This window comes from Strongylocentrotus purpuratus, unplaced genomic scaffold, assembly GCF_000002235.5.
Source record: "Strongylocentrotus purpuratus isolate Spur 01 unplaced genomic scaffold, Spur_5.0 spur5_scaffold_9, whole genome shotgun sequence".
Taxonomy (NCBI): Eukaryota; Metazoa; Echinodermata; class Echinoidea; order Camarodonta; family Strongylocentrotidae; genus Strongylocentrotus; species Strongylocentrotus purpuratus.
In genome coordinates, this window is record NW_022145615.1 from 18,180,379 (window position 1) to 18,198,659 (window position 18,281).

Below are 18,281 nucleotides of genomic sequence, written 5' to 3' on the forward strand. Positions count from 1 at the left end.
TCGGCCAGGGCAGACTGTGCAATAAATCCCACATTAACATAACAGGAACTTGGTATTGCAAAATGCACCACATGACTGCATACAGAAATTTAGACTTGTATGTAAGAGTGCTTCATGGTGTAGGAAACTATTCACTGAATACAATGTACGTCAGATTTTTTTGCCATTACTGATGAATTAAAATAACATCCCTCACCTCAAGATCCATTGTTTATCTAAAAACTGGCTAATCAGAGGCAACTCCTAACTAATATCTGTACATATCATTGACACTGGGCTATTAAAATAAATGTGAAAATATGAAGGTTGACTGGCTATTTGCCTACAATAAAGGAAAAGATGCCCTCTGTAACAACTGGCATTATTTTAGATAGCGAAACTCAAATTTCCATGTATTATCAGGTGATTTTTAATTTGATTGGCCCCTTTGGGACTGAGGGTGTGACCAGCTACATATCAACAATTATTTGTTGATACCTGAACTGGCTATTGTTTACAATCGCACAATATAAGTGGTCATGACTTGTAAATGAGTTTGAATAGCTACATGTAGTAGAGGCAGCAGTTAAGATGTTGGATCTTTCATCAATGCATACACACATAGAGCTACGTAGGATCCAACTATGACAGCAAGCATTGAATTTCATCATTTTTTCCTTCCCATGCTACATCAGTCTGCATGAAATTATTCAAAAACAAACACAATCCATCGTTTCCCACTAAGTCAAGCTGTGTAGTGGCATGCATCGCCAACCGGCCTTTTTGCATCCATGTCGAGTTCAAACATAGCCTCCTATCCCCCACCCCTACACCCTAGGGGAATGGTGATCTAATGAAAACGTGCATCTCATCTTGGAGTATGAACAGAGAATGTATCACTTGCATGCGGACTTGACGGGTTGGTTACACAACCACGAAATTGTCAAGGAGGCATGAGAAAGTGATAATTGGGCATATTTGTTCTGACACGAGTCTTGCCACGGAGTAGCACCGCGATCTTGTTGAATGTATCTACATGTGCAAACTTGCAAATTTTCATAGGATTAAGGTTTCATCCTTTTTTTTTCTACTAAAAGAATGCCTTTTCAAAAATTTCTTATGCTTTTAGAAATGCATGAAAATATCATATCATTACTGCCTTAAATCGTCTTAATTTTCCTTCTTGTTGGGAGTGACTTAGGTAGATCTGTTTCCATCTACAGTATCACTCTATTAAACTTATTAGAATATAAATTTACTATAATGCATCCTTTTCCACTAACTGAATGCATATTGACACTACATGCAGATGTACATGTTAAATGTTTTGTTTAAAAAGGTTTTTAATGGTAAACAATGAATAAAATGAAAAAATATCAGCAGGGATACTAATTCTTATCCCTGATAATATTGAGTTTCTATGAAAAGCTCTTCAAAACACGTAAATTCATTATACATACATGCAGTGTAATGGGACCCTTTTGTTTTTTTAATTTCAAGGAAATACAATAGTACTTTCATTCATCTCCTCCTTGAACAGTCCTTTACATTACATGATACATGCCAGCACATATGGTTCACATTAAACCAATGACATTTAAACCACATTTATTGCTTTTTTTTTATTAGTTTGAAATCCAGGAAATATATTTGTATTGTATTTCAATGTCAACATGATCAAGTATCTATTGCTATTTTTGATTTGGAAGTTAAAAAACAAGTAGAGATAATGGTTGTAAGTTGTACAAGTATAGCTGGTATGTACTCCATTGAAGATTATAATGAAGTACTGCCCAGTGAAAAAAATACACGGGGGCTCGGGCGAATTAGCCCCCGAAATGCCCAAAATAGCCCCCGAAAATCAGAAAATAGCCCCTGTAAATTTGCATAGAGTTCAATGCAAAACAAATTTTAGATTGTTATTTTCATACATGCAAGCTTGAAAAGTAGCCCCCGAAAAATAAATATTAATGTTTTCCCTGGTACTGCCATAAGTGCCATTGTGTTAACTGTAGTGATGTCATAACAATATTAACCTTTTTGTAGTACAATGTAGCACATCAATTTTTGTAGCACATCAATGTTTGTTCCATAGAATAGTTAAGTATGCAACTCAAATCATAAGTAAAAGGGGCCAAAATAGCGAAAGCGTGCTACAATGCTGTCCACTATACACGCTTAACAGGCCATGTATGCAGTGTATTCAACAAGACAACTAACTACACCCCCCATACAATTTCTAAAACCGCAAAGAGATATGAAATATTAGAAATAAATAAGAATAAGGAGTGAATGCTTACCTGTTTGACTTTCTCTTTGACCATGTCATTATCTTCTGTGCGAGGATCAGATATTATCTGGGCAAGTCGTAACTGTTCTTGGGTTGCCTGAAAGTAACAAACCAACATTGATTATTCATCTAAAATTGGCAGTTGCCCGGGTACCTTTGACCACCTTAAACGCCACCTACAGAATTTCAAAGACCAGGCAGCATCAATATCATAATTGATATTGAAGAAAAAAAAATCTAAAAAAACACACTTTCTCCATATATTTGAATTGATCTAAAAATTTCGACATCATCGTTTCACTTAAATTATTCAGTACATCAATCAGAAGTTCTTGAACTGTATATAAATAAATAAGTAACTAAGTAAAAATAAATAAACCATCGATGGCGAGGTGAACTTACCTTTTTACCGACGGGTTGCTGTGGCTCTGTTGGTGTAGATTTGGCTGTGGCATTCTGTGCAGAGGTCTTCTGAGAAGAAGAGGACTTGTCGGACCTCCCTCCAGACCGTGTATTGCCCCTTGAGGACCCCATAGAGGACATCATATACAGGTATATACAATGCAGGTATATACAAATAGCTTATTATAGTCTGGAGAAGCAGAGAGAGAGAGAACAAACAGAAAATGAGCTCATTACATGTACGGTTGGCCTATTACCAGTATTTAAAGTAGATATTCATTGATTTTAAATCTAGCTTTATTTTCATTATTGCAAACTTTGATTCGACAAGGTTATCAAAATTCAATGCTTGGAAACATTTGAAGCAATGATTATTATAAATTACAAAACGCTTAAATACAGCCCCGGCATAGCACCTGAATAGCTCTCCGAACGCTGCTGAGATGTGTGAGGTCACAACAGGGACATGATTTGCTCAAGCAGACGATGTCCCATGACATCTCACACATTTTCAGTGCCTGTGTTTTCATCTTCTCTTGAGTTCTTTCTCTTACTTCACTACCGTCAGGCTAAATGTATAATCTATTGCCTCACTCTAAACCCCGCACATGGTTTTATTTTGATGACAAATGCAGCGATACAAAAATAAAGGAATCTGTCGCTTGTAAACAAAATAAGACGCCATTGTATATTCAGCTGCAGACACCGCGGTATGTTCAGGGTTTTAAGAGGGAACAAATGCCGTCCTTAATATCAATCCGGGGGCTTTTCAATTTGAAAGTCTGGTTTCTTTGATTGTTAATTAACCCCTATCCTGTGTATTTACAAGCAAAAGATTTTAGTTATCAGAATCGGGTCATGTCCCCTTTTGATCGGTTTGATGTGCCAGTACATTTATATACACTAAACTCATTATAATTTGACAAATAATAGCTTTGCAATTATGTTCATTCTTTATGGGATGTCGTCTGCTTGGGCAGTATTGGTCCCTGTTGTGACGTCATTAAAACATCGTTATTTTTCTGGCGAATCTCTCGTATATCCCAGCTGCTATGGAGGTGGTTGTATTTTTATTTTTATAAATCACCCGATATGTAGCTGACCTCAAACTTGTACGATGGCCATCTGTTAGCTTACCAGTTTCTAGTGATACATTAGTTGACATATTTGTGATTTTCTTTGAATTTCACCTTTAACAAATCAATGGGCCATTTTTGTAATGGACCAAATTTATGCATTTGCCTTCATGAAGTACCCTTATATAAATTATTTCATTCACCCGTGACAATCTCAATAGTAAGAATTCAAATTGCATACATAAGTTGTTACTACAGTACAATGTACAGTGTATACATGTACACTGTAGGTAGGACAAACATTCTAGGATGGAATCCACAACACAAAGGAGCCTTAAATCTTAATTTACATAGCTCATGGTCTAAAATTAGCACCAAATAAGCGTGACACAGTCAGAGGTCCAATAAAAGATGCGCTCAACAAGGTTCGCTTTATTTGCGCTAATTTTAAAGCATGGGTTATGTAAATGACGGTTTAAACCCTGGGTTAAATTTAAACCTCCTTTGTGAATTCGAGCTTATGGCTCGCCCTATCGAACAACACGTAAACTATACATTCTGACTATTGAAATACGATTATTAGTACGGTAACAGTTGAATGAAATAAATCATATAGAGGCACTTAGTTTATTGTACCATCGTGAAGGTGTCATGGTCTAATGGCTCATTCAATTGTTCATTAAATTGCCTCTCAATCAAAGGGTTGAGGGTTTGACTCTGGGCCTCAAACTAACGTCCCCTTTATTTTATTACACAGAAAGACACATCACATTTATGATCACATAAATTGTATGTACATGTACAGTACATGTATAACATTAAAGAGAAGGTTGAGTTCTGGGAAGAGGTGAAAAATAATTTATGAACTTTATCATTCTTATTATGCAAGTGTGGAAGAACATCGGAGACAGGTTCCCTGAAAAGCATGGCTCTTCAAATGCCTTCATATTCTAAATATGTCATGTTCATCGTAAAACTCGGGGGTAGGTTTTTTACGCCACGTGTTCGTGTAGTCCCATATACATCTTTCTGTGTACAGTGTTTGTAACTTTACCAAGACTTGGCCAAATTTCTTATCATTTTGATGATTTCAGAACCTTGCAATACACACAAATTATTATATGCTAGATGATCAACCTTTTCTGGTCGATTCCACACCGTTTCTTTCACAATGCAATCGCATGACCAGAACTCAACTTCATCTTTAATAGTGAATTGTAATGATGCATGTTTGGACATGTGTAAATTGTATACACATTTGTCTTTTAATTACACGAAAGGTCTGATCTCTCTGCATTTTGTCTGACTACCCCCTTTAAGCAAACAGTAGAGGGGCGGAAGCTTGCTTTTCTAACCCTGGGGTGTTTTGACAAGAACATGCATATAAGGTCATGTTCAGAGACATACAAATATGAGATGACTGAGGCAATCCAATACCCCATTATCCCTAGAGGATGGTAGGGGAAAGCTACAGATCATGTCACATTACAGCAGGCTAGCTACATGTAGCTAGATGGCGACTGTACAGTTATTCAATCAAATAGGTGAAAATAACTGATTACGGCCACCATGAGGAGAGAGGACATTAGTATTCTTGAAGATTGGAATAATTTCCGATTTTGAAGAGGTTTCTACAGTTTAAGATGGTATGGCATACAAGTAAAAAAAGAAGAAGAAAAAGAATATAAGTTAAATAAAAAAAATCTATTGAAAATGCATGACTGGACAAGAACTGGTAATGAATTAACTCATTCGCGACAATTTATTACATCGTGTGGTTTGCCGTGTTTACAAGAAAAACCTCAGAGTTCATCAGACTCTGCAAAAATAATATTTGCCAATCATAGCACTCTTTATTCTATCATGTCAAAAAAACTAGCCAGAGTTATGAATTTTAGAAGACCCATTATTGGTTGTTTCAGTCAAAAACCTTACGAACCTACATGAATATTAATAGTTGTTATTGTTTACCGTCAATGCTGCCTAGCAACAAGGGCATTTTTCCGCGCTTTGGGTAAACCGATAACAGCTATCGAGATACTCTATTCCATATTCAAGTAACAGCTACCCAACCCGTCTTAATTTTCTCTTATATTTCGTCTTTATTTAGTATTTCAGATCGCTTTCTATTTTCTCTTTCGCCTTTTCTCTAAAACTTAGTAACTTTAATTCATCCTCCTGGATGTTTATTGCGTGGTTATATTAATTCCATTGAATTCTGGTTAATATTTTTCAATGTGAGCATTTCTATAATAAGTGCTTTGAATGGGTTGTGAGTGTGATTGCCCTGCAGCGATTTTGAAAATTGTCTCGCCAATAATTATTGTTTTCAGACCTTTGTATCAGCAACAAAGTCTCGCTAATAATTATTATTCGTGGATCTCTGTATCGGGCAACGAAGTCTCGCCAATAAATATTGTTTTCAGATCTCTGTATCGGCAACAAAGTCTCACCAATAATTTTTGTTTTCAGATCTCTGTATTACCAATAAAGGCTCGCCAATAATTATTGTTTTCAGATCTCCGTATTGGAAATTAATTCTCGCCACTGATTGTTTTTAGATCTATGAATCGGCAATGAAGTCTTGCCAATAATTATTGTTTTTAGATCTCTGTATCGGCAACGATGTCTCGCCAATAATTATTGTTTTCAGATCTCTGTACCAGCAACAATGTCTTGCAATAATTATTGTTTTTAGATCTCCGTTTTGGCAACGAAGTCTCGCTAATAATTATTATTTTCTAATCTCGAGTTTGGAGACAACGAAGTTCATTTTAAAAATCATGACAGATTGTTTTTTTAGTGTTTGTGTGCTTGTTTTTGGTGTTCCATATTAAGCATTTTTCATGAACATGTCTTCATCAAAATGACTGAATACTTAAGAATTTACATACATGTACAAATACGTGTATTTTCATAAAGGTTAAACAAAACCGCCTGCATACATTTAACGGTTAAACGTACAAAATACGTAATGACTCAGGCCTAATCAGTAGGGGCGTTGGTCTGAGAATGAGGATCGTCCATATAAACGAGGATATAATTGTTAACACGGACAAATTGTGTCCCAAATTTTTTTTCATCGGCGCTCTGCGGGTTACGAGTTCCCCAACCGTGCGTTTGGGATGCGGAAAACGGATTCCGCGTAAGAAAAAAAACCTGTTTTCACTGTCTACTTTTATGGGTCTTCCCGAGTATTTATCGCTCATAACGTGAAAGTATCTGTACAAAGTCAATGAAAAATGCATCAAGAAAATCATTGCAGAATCACCTTTTCACATCGCCAACACGCAGATCGGAAATATGAAACGTCTGTGAAAATGTGGACGATCCTGATTTTTGCATACGCGTCTATCTGCATTTACAGAGACGATCCTTATTCCTCAGACCAGCGCCTACTGCTACATGCTAATGTAGACATACCGGTAGACACATCGAGTCACTGACCAGTAGGGGCGCGCTGGTCCGAGAATGAGGATCGTCCTCATAAACGAAGACAAAATGCGTCCTCAAAATTAAGGACCGTCTGCATTTTTGAGGACGTTTTTTTTCATCAGCGCTCTGCGGGTTTTGGGTTACCGAACCGCCCGCTGGCGATGGAAAAAATAGATTCCCTGTGGGCCGGAATATAACCCTAGTTCACTGTCTACTTTTATGGGTCGTCCGTCTTCCCAAGGATTTATTGCTCATAATGTGAAAGTCTCTGTACAAAGTCAATGTAAAATACTTCAAGAAAATCATCGGGAATCCTTTTTTCGCATCTCCAATGCGCCAATCAATAATATGAAACGTCTGCGAAAAATGCAGACGATCCTTATTCTTGAGGACGCATAGGTCCGCATTTACGAAGACGATCCTCGTTTTTGAGGACGATCCTTATCCTCGGACCAGCGCCCCTACTGCTGACAGTCACACATGTGCAGAATCATAGACCCTAGGGTCTACTTCAAGTTCAGACTCAGAGATGAGAGAATGTACAAATACAAATTTAGAGACATCTTTCTACATTTCAAGGATGATCTGCATTAATTGGTGCACAACCCTTAATTACCCTAGAAATTGCGAAAGATATGAAAGATACGCTCATGACTCATTCGGCTGCATTCTACACGTCGAATGTCATCAACATCAACATGGATAGGATCATATGCACGTCGCTGTATGCACGCACACTTCTTGGAACGCTCAGCTCAGTCACACACACACTGCACACACAAGGAACAATAACAATGTGACCAAAAATGTCGCGTGTACCACAAAAATAAAATGCTATTTTCTCAATCAAATACAATCCGAATATCATTTTCAACTACAGCAATTAATGCTTCAAATGTGCCATTATACGGATTGATTGTATCATCATCACAAACATTCACAAAAAGGAACTTTTTAATAACTTATCTCGCAATACTTTTGAGGTTCACCTTACCTTTCTCACAAAATTGAGATCCGATGGTTCACAAAGCCGGAGTCACGTGACTAAGGGCAAAATATTTCGCGGCGACCAGACAATTACTTCCGGGAATTTCTAATCTATTGTAGGGAGTAGCATGAAAAAAGACCGTGATTATTAGGAAAATATGACATTATAGCTCAAATCTATGATAAAAAAGAGCCATAAAGCATTTTTTAAATTTTTTTAAATTTGTTTTGGTCACTTATTATAAGAATTCATACTGCGTTTACTCTTTGTTATTCCTTCCATCTCTTCCAAGATTATAGCATACCCCATATCCTAATCGAGTAATCCTGAATTGGGGCATTTAACTTTATCAGCTGTCCCGAACTTGAGGTGAGTAGAAAAGTTACCTTGACGAATGTTCGAAGTATTGATAAATCATTATAGCTAGCTTTCATTTTGTTAAGATATTAGTAGTCCATGATGTTTTTGTTACCTATAATGTTGCTCATGTGTATTTTGGATATAGTGTTGATATCGAGTTATGACTTTTTTGATGTGATGAGCTATCAGGCGTCCAAATCACGACTGCATCTGCAAGTGGGTTGGGCACTTTTTCCTGTGTTGACCAACTCAATCGAGTCTCGAGTCTCGACACTTTAATTTTAAAATACAATCATTTGGCTTTTTATGTGTGTGTGTGTGTATACAAATGTTAACATATAATATATAGTCTACATGTAGTTAGTTTTGCCTTTTGATTTACTTAAAAAGGTAGACTCAAACAGTCTAAATCTAACTCGCAGTAATTATTTGGAAGAAGAAAAAAATTGTCGATTTCCAGGTTGAAAGTCTGCCAATCGCCATGTCTGTGCCTGACTCTATAGATCTATAACTAGATCTAGTCCAGAGAAAGTAAACCGAGTACAGATTTGAATAGTATTTGCCTTGCAAAACTATGATTAGTGGAATCATCTTTGATTCATTATGGATAAATCTACTGCAAACTCTTGTGTTTAAAGTGTGGAATTGTGGGTGACGCTAATTTCTGTCACTTAATTGCCCCTGACTTGAGTAGCTACTTTGCATGTATCCCTAGTCTAGTCTATATCCTATTAACGCAAATATCTCCAAGCTGCACTCATTGACGGACTGGTCCTCAAAGTGGCAAATCCATTTTTTTTTTTTGATTTTTTTTAAATGAAAATAAATAGTTTGTAATAGAATCAAAAGATTTAAAATATGAAATTAAAAGTATGATACTTGGTGTCACAATTACTCCAGTCTGTCATTTAAATGTTGATTATTTTACCATTTATATTCTCTCTACTATAAATCTTTTAACTGCAATTCCAACTGTTGGCTAATACAACCATGATCTGTTATTGTTTTAATAGTCCAACCTGCATAATTTGTAGACTAAAGCTCGTTCTAACTTTAATATTTGTTCCCAGACGCCTAGGACTGAGAAAAGGTTATGATGGAAGAAGGAGCAGAACTCATAAATAGGCCATTCTTGGACCTTAGAGCAGCCGCTGATCTCCTTATGAAGCTTTATGAAGTGAAAGCTGCAGACATAGAAGAGATGAAAAGTTTTACAGATCAAAACTTCCACATCAAATTAGATATTCCCATTACAGTAGGTTGCAGTGGTAACGAGAGATCTGATCAGTTTGTTCTAAAGGTAAGATTTGTTATAATAACATTGTGTGCAATACATCTAATTGATTTTTTTGTTTGTTTTTGCACAGGATCTCCTTTGGTTATCTTCTATTGAGATGGAGAGAATATTCCCAAAGAAAGATTTTAGAGAAACATATAAAAAACGCTTTATTGGTTTTGTCATAGCTTTTTGGAGGAGACTTACATGTAGACCTCATTTTAGTAGGTAGTACTACATGAATTTTCAAAACATAACTATGTATTGCAAGTTCTTTTGAAAAAGTTATGAAAACTTGATATAACTTTCACATCAAATAAGTTCTCTGAAATTTTCTTTTACTAATACTTTTAACAACCTGAATCTAGAACTTTCCTAAAAACAATCCAATTTTACAGTTGATCATTATAAAGAAAGGAAGAGATAGTTAATGGGATCTTAGTTTCCCAAAGCCTCTGTTTTGGTGGTATAAGCAATTTGCTAAGTGTCTAAGAGTGAAATTTTATAACATTACATTACATTTTCCTGGAAGAGCTCAAAAGGAGGTGCCTAACAATTGCTATACATTTGCTTTTATTTTTTTAATTTTTTTATTTTGTTTACAGCTGTACAACTCTAAAGATTCTACTGATGGGAACAGGGTAGAGTTAGCGGTAAACACCATGGCATACCTGTCCAATAAAGAGTTTTGCTGCCCTCAACCAGTCTGCAATAAACATGGCAAACTTGTGCATCTAGAGAAGGTCTCCTGCGATGAAGGAAATACAGGTGTGGAAGGTACGTCAGCTGGCCTTGGAGATATGTAATCATTGTGATAAATTCATGACAAGTATTTGATACGGAGATGGTATTGATACAATGTATATGCCTATCATAAGAATTACAAAGCAGAAGATATCCTTACTGCAACTTAACCGCTTAAGCATGTCAGCCACTTTTCATCATGGAGAAAAAGGAAGAAATAATTATAAGCAGGAATGGATGTTTAAATGTCAGCCCAACACAGTACCTGTATTTCCCTCCTGTTGGCCCAGCCCAGTGCCAAGCTGTAAAAGGGAATCTTCATTCTTCCACTTTTGTCATTCTATTTCACCAAAGAAATAATGGATTACCACTGATAAGTCCTCTAAATCTACAACAGTACCTGTTGACTGCATAATTGATAAAAAACAAGTCAGTTTGTTGTTCTTCAACGTCGCCTTCTCAACAACAAAAAAGTCTCAAACACAGAAAGAAAATGGCAGTCATCAAGTTGTGTTTTTGATTACAATTACAGTTATTGTGATGATTTAATCTTTATACCCCAGACACACCAATGAGACCAACACCAGACCAAACAATAACATTACCACCAATGGCGAAAAATTGATCGGTTTGGAGTCTGTTTGGCAGTGTGACTGAGGCATTAGATTATAAAAATTAAGCTTTGTTTTGATGATTTCAGGTAATAACGGAAAGCACGGTTTATTCCTGGTTGTGCTTCTGTCATTCATGCCCGGTCAGCTTTTGAGTTCACTAGACCCTATGCCAAAAGAGGTCATAGTATGTATCGGCAGAAAACTTGCTCAACTGCACAAGATCTTAGAGGTATAGTGGACATTTTTGAGACAGACTGTAAAAGCAGGTCTCTTCACAAAGCAGAAATAACTGATATTAAACAACATTGAATTTTCTAATACTAAAAGAAATGGCCAACTTTGCAAAATTTTTCATTTTTCATTTTTCATCTGTGCACTTAACTGGTTTTCCTGTACAGTGTATGTCTAGTTTTTCTGATGTTAAAGCCCCTCTGCACTAGTTTGGCATGGAGGGATTAGACCTCCCTGCGAGGTCACTGGCAGGTGGCTATCTCATCAAATCAGCTCTCTCTCAAAAAAAAGGGCATCATGGGGGATCAACGGGTATACCGCCAAGGCGTTGTTGGCTGTATAGAGGGCGCAAGTAGCTATAAGTAGTGCAGTGGGGCTTTAATCTCAAACTTGTCCAAAATGTCCCTTTAGGCAGATTTAAAAAAAAAGGTTTTACATGAAATAATCCTACTCCCAAACCTTCAAGGAACTTTGTTCCAGTACTAAGTCATCATTGATATATATATATATATATATATATATATATATATATATATATATATATACACATATTGACTAATAACTATATTATAACTACCGGTATCTTTTTTTTCTCTTTATGCTCAACTTTACTTCGATGGATTGATCCTGACAAGTATGATTGAAGCTAGTATAGCCTGTGTCTATTCTCTATTTTCATGATTTTTTATCACTTTAAGAACATAACTTGTACCACTTTTTTTTTTAGCTTTCCCTGTCATTATTTGACTAATGGAGAGTAACAAGTTTTATTTTTGGCTTTGTTTTTTCATAAGCTTTCTTTCTTTCTGTGGAAAAGTTATATTATGTTAAATTGTTTTAAATGTTAATATCAATGAACAATAGATGTATAGAATCTCTGATTGTACATTTGATTTCCATCTTACCCACTCTCCATCTGTGATGTATCGTAGGCTTTGTAGCTAAAAGCTGAAATAATAATGTAGTATGTCAACTGCAGCATTGGAAATAAATTATTTACATTATGATTATTATATTCTTGTCTGAGAAGAAAGGAAATATGGGTAAATAGTGGTTGATTTATATTCAGTGCCCACTAACATACACATTGTACAGGTTATACTACACTTGCTCTTCCGACAATTGTTCTGCTTCAGGTTTTTCCTATTCTAAACTTATTTAAAACTTGTTTAAACTGGTTTTAGCCCCGCACTTAACACTACACCTTACCCTAACCTTTTAACTACAGTATAAGGAAATAAAGCCTGGAACAATTGTCGCAGGAGCAAATGTTGTTGTACACCATGCATTATCTTAAGCTAATCTTTGGTTCATATTGTTCTATAATTTTGACTCGTCCTTTCAATCATCAGGCATCCCTGGTTGGATCAGCTGACAAAGATTGTAACCTTCAAAGGTTGGTAAAGGTATTACTAATCTTTTCTATTGATATCACAATCTTGAGAATAGGCAAACAGAGACAAATCCCACAATTATGTAATAATAATAATAATAATATTTAATATTTAGGAGCTCTAAAAACCATAAGTACCATAGCGCTTACAAATACAAATATATGAAAAGAGGACAAAAAATGTACAGTCTCACATGAAGTAGATCACATAAATCATTGGGGAAAAAGGTGAGTTTTAGGGATCTTTTGATGGTGGCAAGACAGGTAATTTCCCTTATGGAAAGAGGGATGCTGTTCCAAGTCTTTGTTGCAGCTACTGCTAAATGTTTTTCAGCTGTTTAGAGTTTAGATTTGGGAATGATAAGTTTACATTTGTCGGTTGCTGAGCAAAGATTACGAGGTGGTGTTTTGTATTTAGAGGGTCTCATTAAGATATTCAGGTGCCAAATTATTGAGTATTTTGAAAGTATATATATCTTTTTGTATGTAATGACAATAATAATAACAATAACAGCACTCATGTTTGGCACATTGCCACTCCTGGTGCTCCATTTTCGTAATTGATGCTAGACTTAAAATTTCATGTAAAAGCATGATACTTGGTTAAAGGGATAGTTGAGTTCTGTTTTTCAGACCGCATATGCCTTCAAAGTGCATGGTTAATTGCTCTTATTCTTATCTATTACATTTCTAGTGCCATTTTAGAACCTAAAAGTGCTATGAAGGTAATTTTAGACCCCCAAAATGTGTGAAATTTAGCCATTACGATCATACAATGTACCAATTCAGCTCCACTTTAAAAAAAATATGGTGACCGTTAATTAATTATTTAATTCAAAATAACAATACATGGGCCGGCTGGTTGTGCGTAATATAACCAACACAAAAATACCAACATAAAAGCTAACAACGGCATTGGCTGAAATACGACGTAAAAGGCGCTATTTTGTTTTTTCAACATTTTTTTCAAATTGTCTAATATTTGTGGTGGTACACAAGTATTAGAAATCGTTTCATCAGGTGGGCTGTATCTAATACAGACCACCTTATATTTTTGTTAAAATTGCCTTTATTTATTTATTTATTTATTTATTTATTTTTCTTATTTCGACCCACTTTTTTGTTAGCAAGATAAGTTGAAAATGGCTCAATCAAATGATTTGATATTTAGCACACATATGTATAGCCATATGGACAAAACAAAGTAAGGTTTTCAACCTTGACCTTGACTGATGACGTCATCTAGGCGCCATTATGTGAAATTTGCTGAAAATTTACTTATGATCATATTTTCATAACGGTAAGTCATTTCTCATTCATATTTTCCATGATCAAGGTCAATATCAGTCCGGTTAATTTCATGTCAAAAAACGCACGCGTGCGCGTACTTCCGCGCGTCAATGCACGCGCAAAATTTTTAAATGCTCAAAATCTTCTCAAATTTTGTTTGCATACGTTTCAGGTCATTTTAAGCATTTAATAAAAAAATTGCGCACACGCGCATGCACGCGCGTTTTTGTGTGTAAAATCATTAAAAAACACAGAATCAACATTTTTTTTTCTTTCATGATATTTCTCATATTTTTTCAAGGAATTTGATACCATGTTTATCTCTTTATGACCATTAATAACAAGATGAGCGTCAATTCAAGATAAATGTCCGTGCGCGCGAGCTCTATACAAAATCCATTATAGCTCTTTGGAATGAACCGTGACCTTCAATGTTTTTTCATATTTAGATAGAGTATGAGTCGGAAATATGATTCCATGTCTCATTTGGCCATTAAGTGTATCGTTACATCATCATAATGGCCTTGGAACTCAAAATACAAATTTGCATATAATGACGTCAGCGTATTTATTTAACATTGATTGTATCTCTGTAAATATTGATCGATTTTCTTCCAAATTTCGATATGATGTAGCTGAGACAATTCTCTACAAGCTCAGTCAACACCATTTTTCATTTTGATGCTTCATCATAGTGAAAATTACAATTATAGGGCACATATCAGAAATTTCTTACGTTGCGTGTTATGCCTATGGAAGGTGAATTTCGTTTACATCATTACATCAATGACATTGTTTTTTAGCAGTGTCTCGCTTATTTTTGCTCTATTTTGTCTCAAATTTTAGTTGACCAGCCCACCTATACTTGTTCAAAACAAGTATTATGTCTAGTTTATGGATATTTCAGCCGCCTCCAAACCGATTTTGATCAAACAGAACTCTGCAACAGAACTCAACTATCCCTTTAAGCATATCTCAGTGCTTACCAGGACTTGTATCTCTTTATAAAACCTGTCCTACTTGTCTGCTTGTCTGTCCCCCTCTTAAGTTCATACAACAACTTAATACAGTAGTATTTTGGCCCATGCTTTCTGTACCAGGACTTTGAGGATTACAACCGCGAGAAACCATCTACCTACTGCAGTGGAGAGTGGTCACTGGAGAGAGTGACCGGTCAGAGGCATCTACTGGACCTAGTGGACGATACTCGGCTTAGAGCTGCCATCGCAAAGGTCATTGACCTCTACGAGGAACACGTTGAACCTGTCCGGCATCTTTTCAAGAAAGGTAGGTGTACTTAAAAGCGGGAAAACAAGTGTACACTTATACAGTAGGCTTGCGGGTGCACCATGTGAGAGAGAGGGGGGATTGAGGAGTCCTGAAAAGGACTCTCTGTAATCTTTCTTGAGGGTTGTAGTCCTGAAAAGGACTGTTGGTATAGTCTTGAAAAAGACTGTTGGTTATCTTTCTTAGCTTATAGTTCTAAGGAGAACTATAGCGCTTGGAGAGGATGAGTGGCGGGAGTGGCTCGACGTTTCGAACAGGTTGACTATCTGTCGTCAGGAGTGGAGAATAGCTGGCGTGCATGAGCTTAAGGCAGCCGATTTTGGCGCTCGCAGCATTCAAGGAATTCCTTCCTACTGGAAAAAAATGTGGTTTCTTTTCTCCATAGGGTGTAGAGGACTTATCAGTGGTTTTCCATTGTTTCTTTGCTGAAATAGAATTACTGAAAAAGTAAAATGAATATTCCTATTACAGCTTGGCATTGGGTTGGGCCAATGGCTGTAGAAAGTCCACAGGAGTAGATAAAAGCTTAATATCTGCAAAATTGAAGGATTGTTTGACATGTCAAATATATGTTTATCACTAGTGTTTTTGAAAGAACTGCATAACCATTCTTATCCCGTTTATCTTGAAGGAATCATTCATGGAGACATCAATAATGATAATGTGATCATCTCCAAGCAGCTCGAGTCTCACCAACCCTCCAACAAACGATTCATTGTGTCTGGGATCATTGACTTTGGTGAGGCAGCATACTCCTGCCTCATCTTTGACCTTGCGGTGGGTCTATCAGAACTCGTGCTGGTCAACGGGACGTCCGCCGCCGGACGTTTCCTTCAGGGATACCTCTCGCTGAACAGTATACCAGACATTGAGAAGAAGCTGCTGTATTATCTGGTGTTGGTGAGGTATGCACAGCGTATTATGCTCAGTCTTGAAGCCAAACCAAGAGATCCCCTAAATGATTACATCATGCAGGATGTTGAAAACTGTGCAGGTCTACTCCTACAATTGCTTCAAATGCAGAAGGGTGAAGTGGAAACCATCTGGAATATATAGTCAACTAGTTTTTAAGTTAATCTCAAAAACAGTACTACTCCAAAGCATTCTTTATTCAATTATCAAGATTACCAATGATCATGAATATTAATCATATTTTTTTATGTTTTTAACATTTATCTAGAATTTTTGGAAACGTAAAAAATATCAGTTTTTTGTATTTCTTATCTCCTTGCTTCTGCTCTTATTGTATTTCAAAGTAAAAATGAAAGTATGATTTTATTTCCAAATAAGGGTTATTTTTTTTATCTACCTTTATTTGCTTGTGATCCTTACATGTTATGAAGACAAAAGTATAGCATCATGTAGTATGCAACACCAAAATGTGATATGAAGTAAAGTACTGTACATGTATTAAGGAAAGTAATGTAAGTAATTTTTGCTTGGTATACATTTTTTTTTAATGTATTCCTTTCACCGGTGTCCATGTATTGAGGAACATGTGCAATGTTTGTATGAACTATGAAGGCTGCAGATAGTGCAGTTTGTTATTTTCTTCTGTTTCTCAGGATGTATAGCAGAACACTTTGTTTAAGATATATGATGCATTGTATAGGATTATTAAAGCTCATCTACATGTGTGTATCGACACTTCTAATGCACAGAAAGTCAAAAATATCTGTTAGGTTTATGGAAATTTATTGCCAAATTTATAATAATCTTTGTATTCACAAATCATACACTAGTGAGTTAAGTACATGTATGTGTATATACAAATCGTTGAAAAGAAATAATATTAAATCATGTAATGAAAAAGGTTACATATTTGTTTTCAATTACATTCAATTCATATCGTTCAATTAAAATCTTTATTCAACCTTTGTAAAACAATTTACAGAGACAATATACAATATAATATTTGTACCCCTCAGGTAAATAATATAAGTATTTGCATCCGAGATCTATGGTTGATTTATATTCAGTGCTCCCTAACCACACATTGTAAGGGTTATACCACACTTGCTCTTCCGACAATTGCTCTGCTTCAGTTTTAACTTCCGCCCGGACCTAACACTACACCTTACCCTAACCCTACACCTTACCCTAACCCTACACCTTACCCTAACCCTACACCTTACCCTAACCCTGTACCTTACCCTAACACTACACCTTACCCTAACCCTACACCTTACCCTAACCCTACACCTTACCCTAACACTACACCTTACCCTAACCCTACACCTTACCCTAACCCTACACCTTACCCTAACCCTACACCTTACCCTAACACTACACCTTACCCTAACACTACACCTTACCCTAACACTACACCTTACCCTAACACTACACCTTACCCTAACACTACACCTTACCCTAACACTACACCTTACCCTAACACTAACCCTACACCTTACCCTACACCTTACCCTAACCCTACACCTTACCCTAACACTACACCCTACCCTAACACTACACCTTACCCTAACCCTGTACCTTTCATGACATAATGCCTGGAACAATTATCACAGGAGCAAATGTTGTTGTACAACTTTATTCAACCTTTATATAACAATTTACAAAGACAATATACAGTATAATGATTAGAACCCCTAGGAAGCAGAATTCTGCTTGTATTCGGGGCCCTGTGTTATAACAATTAATTAAATGATAAACTTGCAAAGAACAATGGCAGGTATATTGCCTTTTGTTATTATGTGAAATGGTTTCAGATAGAGCATATTTATTTATTGGATACAGTGTTGCCAGAGCAGTCTTAGTATAGAATGAAGATTCTTGGATTAAAAAAAAAATGGGAATAAGATGAGAACACAGGTAGGAGATACATTGTTTGAGAACTGCAGAGATGAGAGGAACAGAGAGAGAGAGAGAGAAGGGGGGAGGCAAAGAAAAGGGAGGAAA

The 18,281-nt window shown here is 36.2% G+C and overlaps 2 protein-coding genes across 8 annotated transcripts in view; one reads left to right on the top strand and one right to left on the bottom strand.

Annotated features, from left to right (window-relative positions):
- Positions 1-8,263, bottom strand: part of LOC580949 (ubiquitin-associated protein 2-like) — a 41,847-nt gene extending 33,584 nt beyond the window's left edge. For all 5 annotated transcript variants that reach the window (XM_030976773.1, XM_030976770.1, XM_030976772.1 and 2 more), the window contains exons 1-3: positions 8,177-8,263; positions 2,672-2,861; positions 2,280-2,366 (exon numbers count right to left, since the gene is read on the bottom strand). In XM_030976773.1, the coding sequence (XP_030832633.1) occupies positions 2,280-2,366; positions 2,672-2,815 (231 nt within the window). In that variant the 5' untranslated portion in view covers positions 2,816-2,861; positions 8,177-8,263. The remainder of the gene's footprint in view (positions 1-2,279; positions 2,367-2,671; positions 2,862-8,176) is intronic.
- Positions 8,264-8,404: 141 nt separating this feature from the next.
- Positions 8,405-17,445, top strand: LOC753377 (hydroxylysine kinase). 3 transcript variants are annotated; one of them, XM_030976774.1, is made up of 7 exons: positions 8,405-8,539; positions 9,601-9,830; positions 10,412-10,574; positions 11,251-11,393; positions 12,748-12,801; positions 15,179-15,365; positions 15,997-17,445. In XM_030976774.1, the coding sequence occupies exons 2-7, from the start codon at positions 9,624-9,626 to the stop codon at positions 16,419-16,421; spliced, it is 1,179 nt and encodes a 392-aa protein (XP_030832634.1). In that variant the 5' UTR covers positions 8,405-8,539; positions 9,601-9,623; the 3' UTR covers positions 16,422-17,445. The 3 variants fall into 3 exon arrangements, with proteins under 3 accessions (XP_030832634.1, XP_011672397.2, XP_001182055.3); XM_011674095.2 differs by having other exon boundaries at positions 8,409-8,539; positions 10,412-10,583; XM_001182055.4 differs by lacking the exon at positions 12,748-12,801 and having other exon boundaries at positions 8,410-8,539; positions 10,412-10,583.
- The last annotated feature ends 836 nt before the right edge of the window (positions 17,446-18,281 follow it).

What these genes read in the sequence shown, in the direction of transcription:
- LOC753377 (XM_011674095.2), top strand. Translation starts at nt 9,624, where the DNA reads ATGATGGAAGAAGGAGCAGAACTCATAAATAGGCCATTCTTGGACCTT. An exon ending in AGGAAATACAGGTGTGGAAG is followed by an intron (nt 10,584 to 11,250) that starts GTACGTCAGCTG and finishes TGATGATTTCAG; the next exon opens with GTAATAACGGAAAGCACGGT. An exon ending in CCGGCATCTTTTCAAGAAAG is followed by an intron (nt 15,366 to 15,996) that starts GTAGGTGTACTT and finishes TTTATCTTGAAG; the next exon opens with GAATCATTCATGGAGACATC.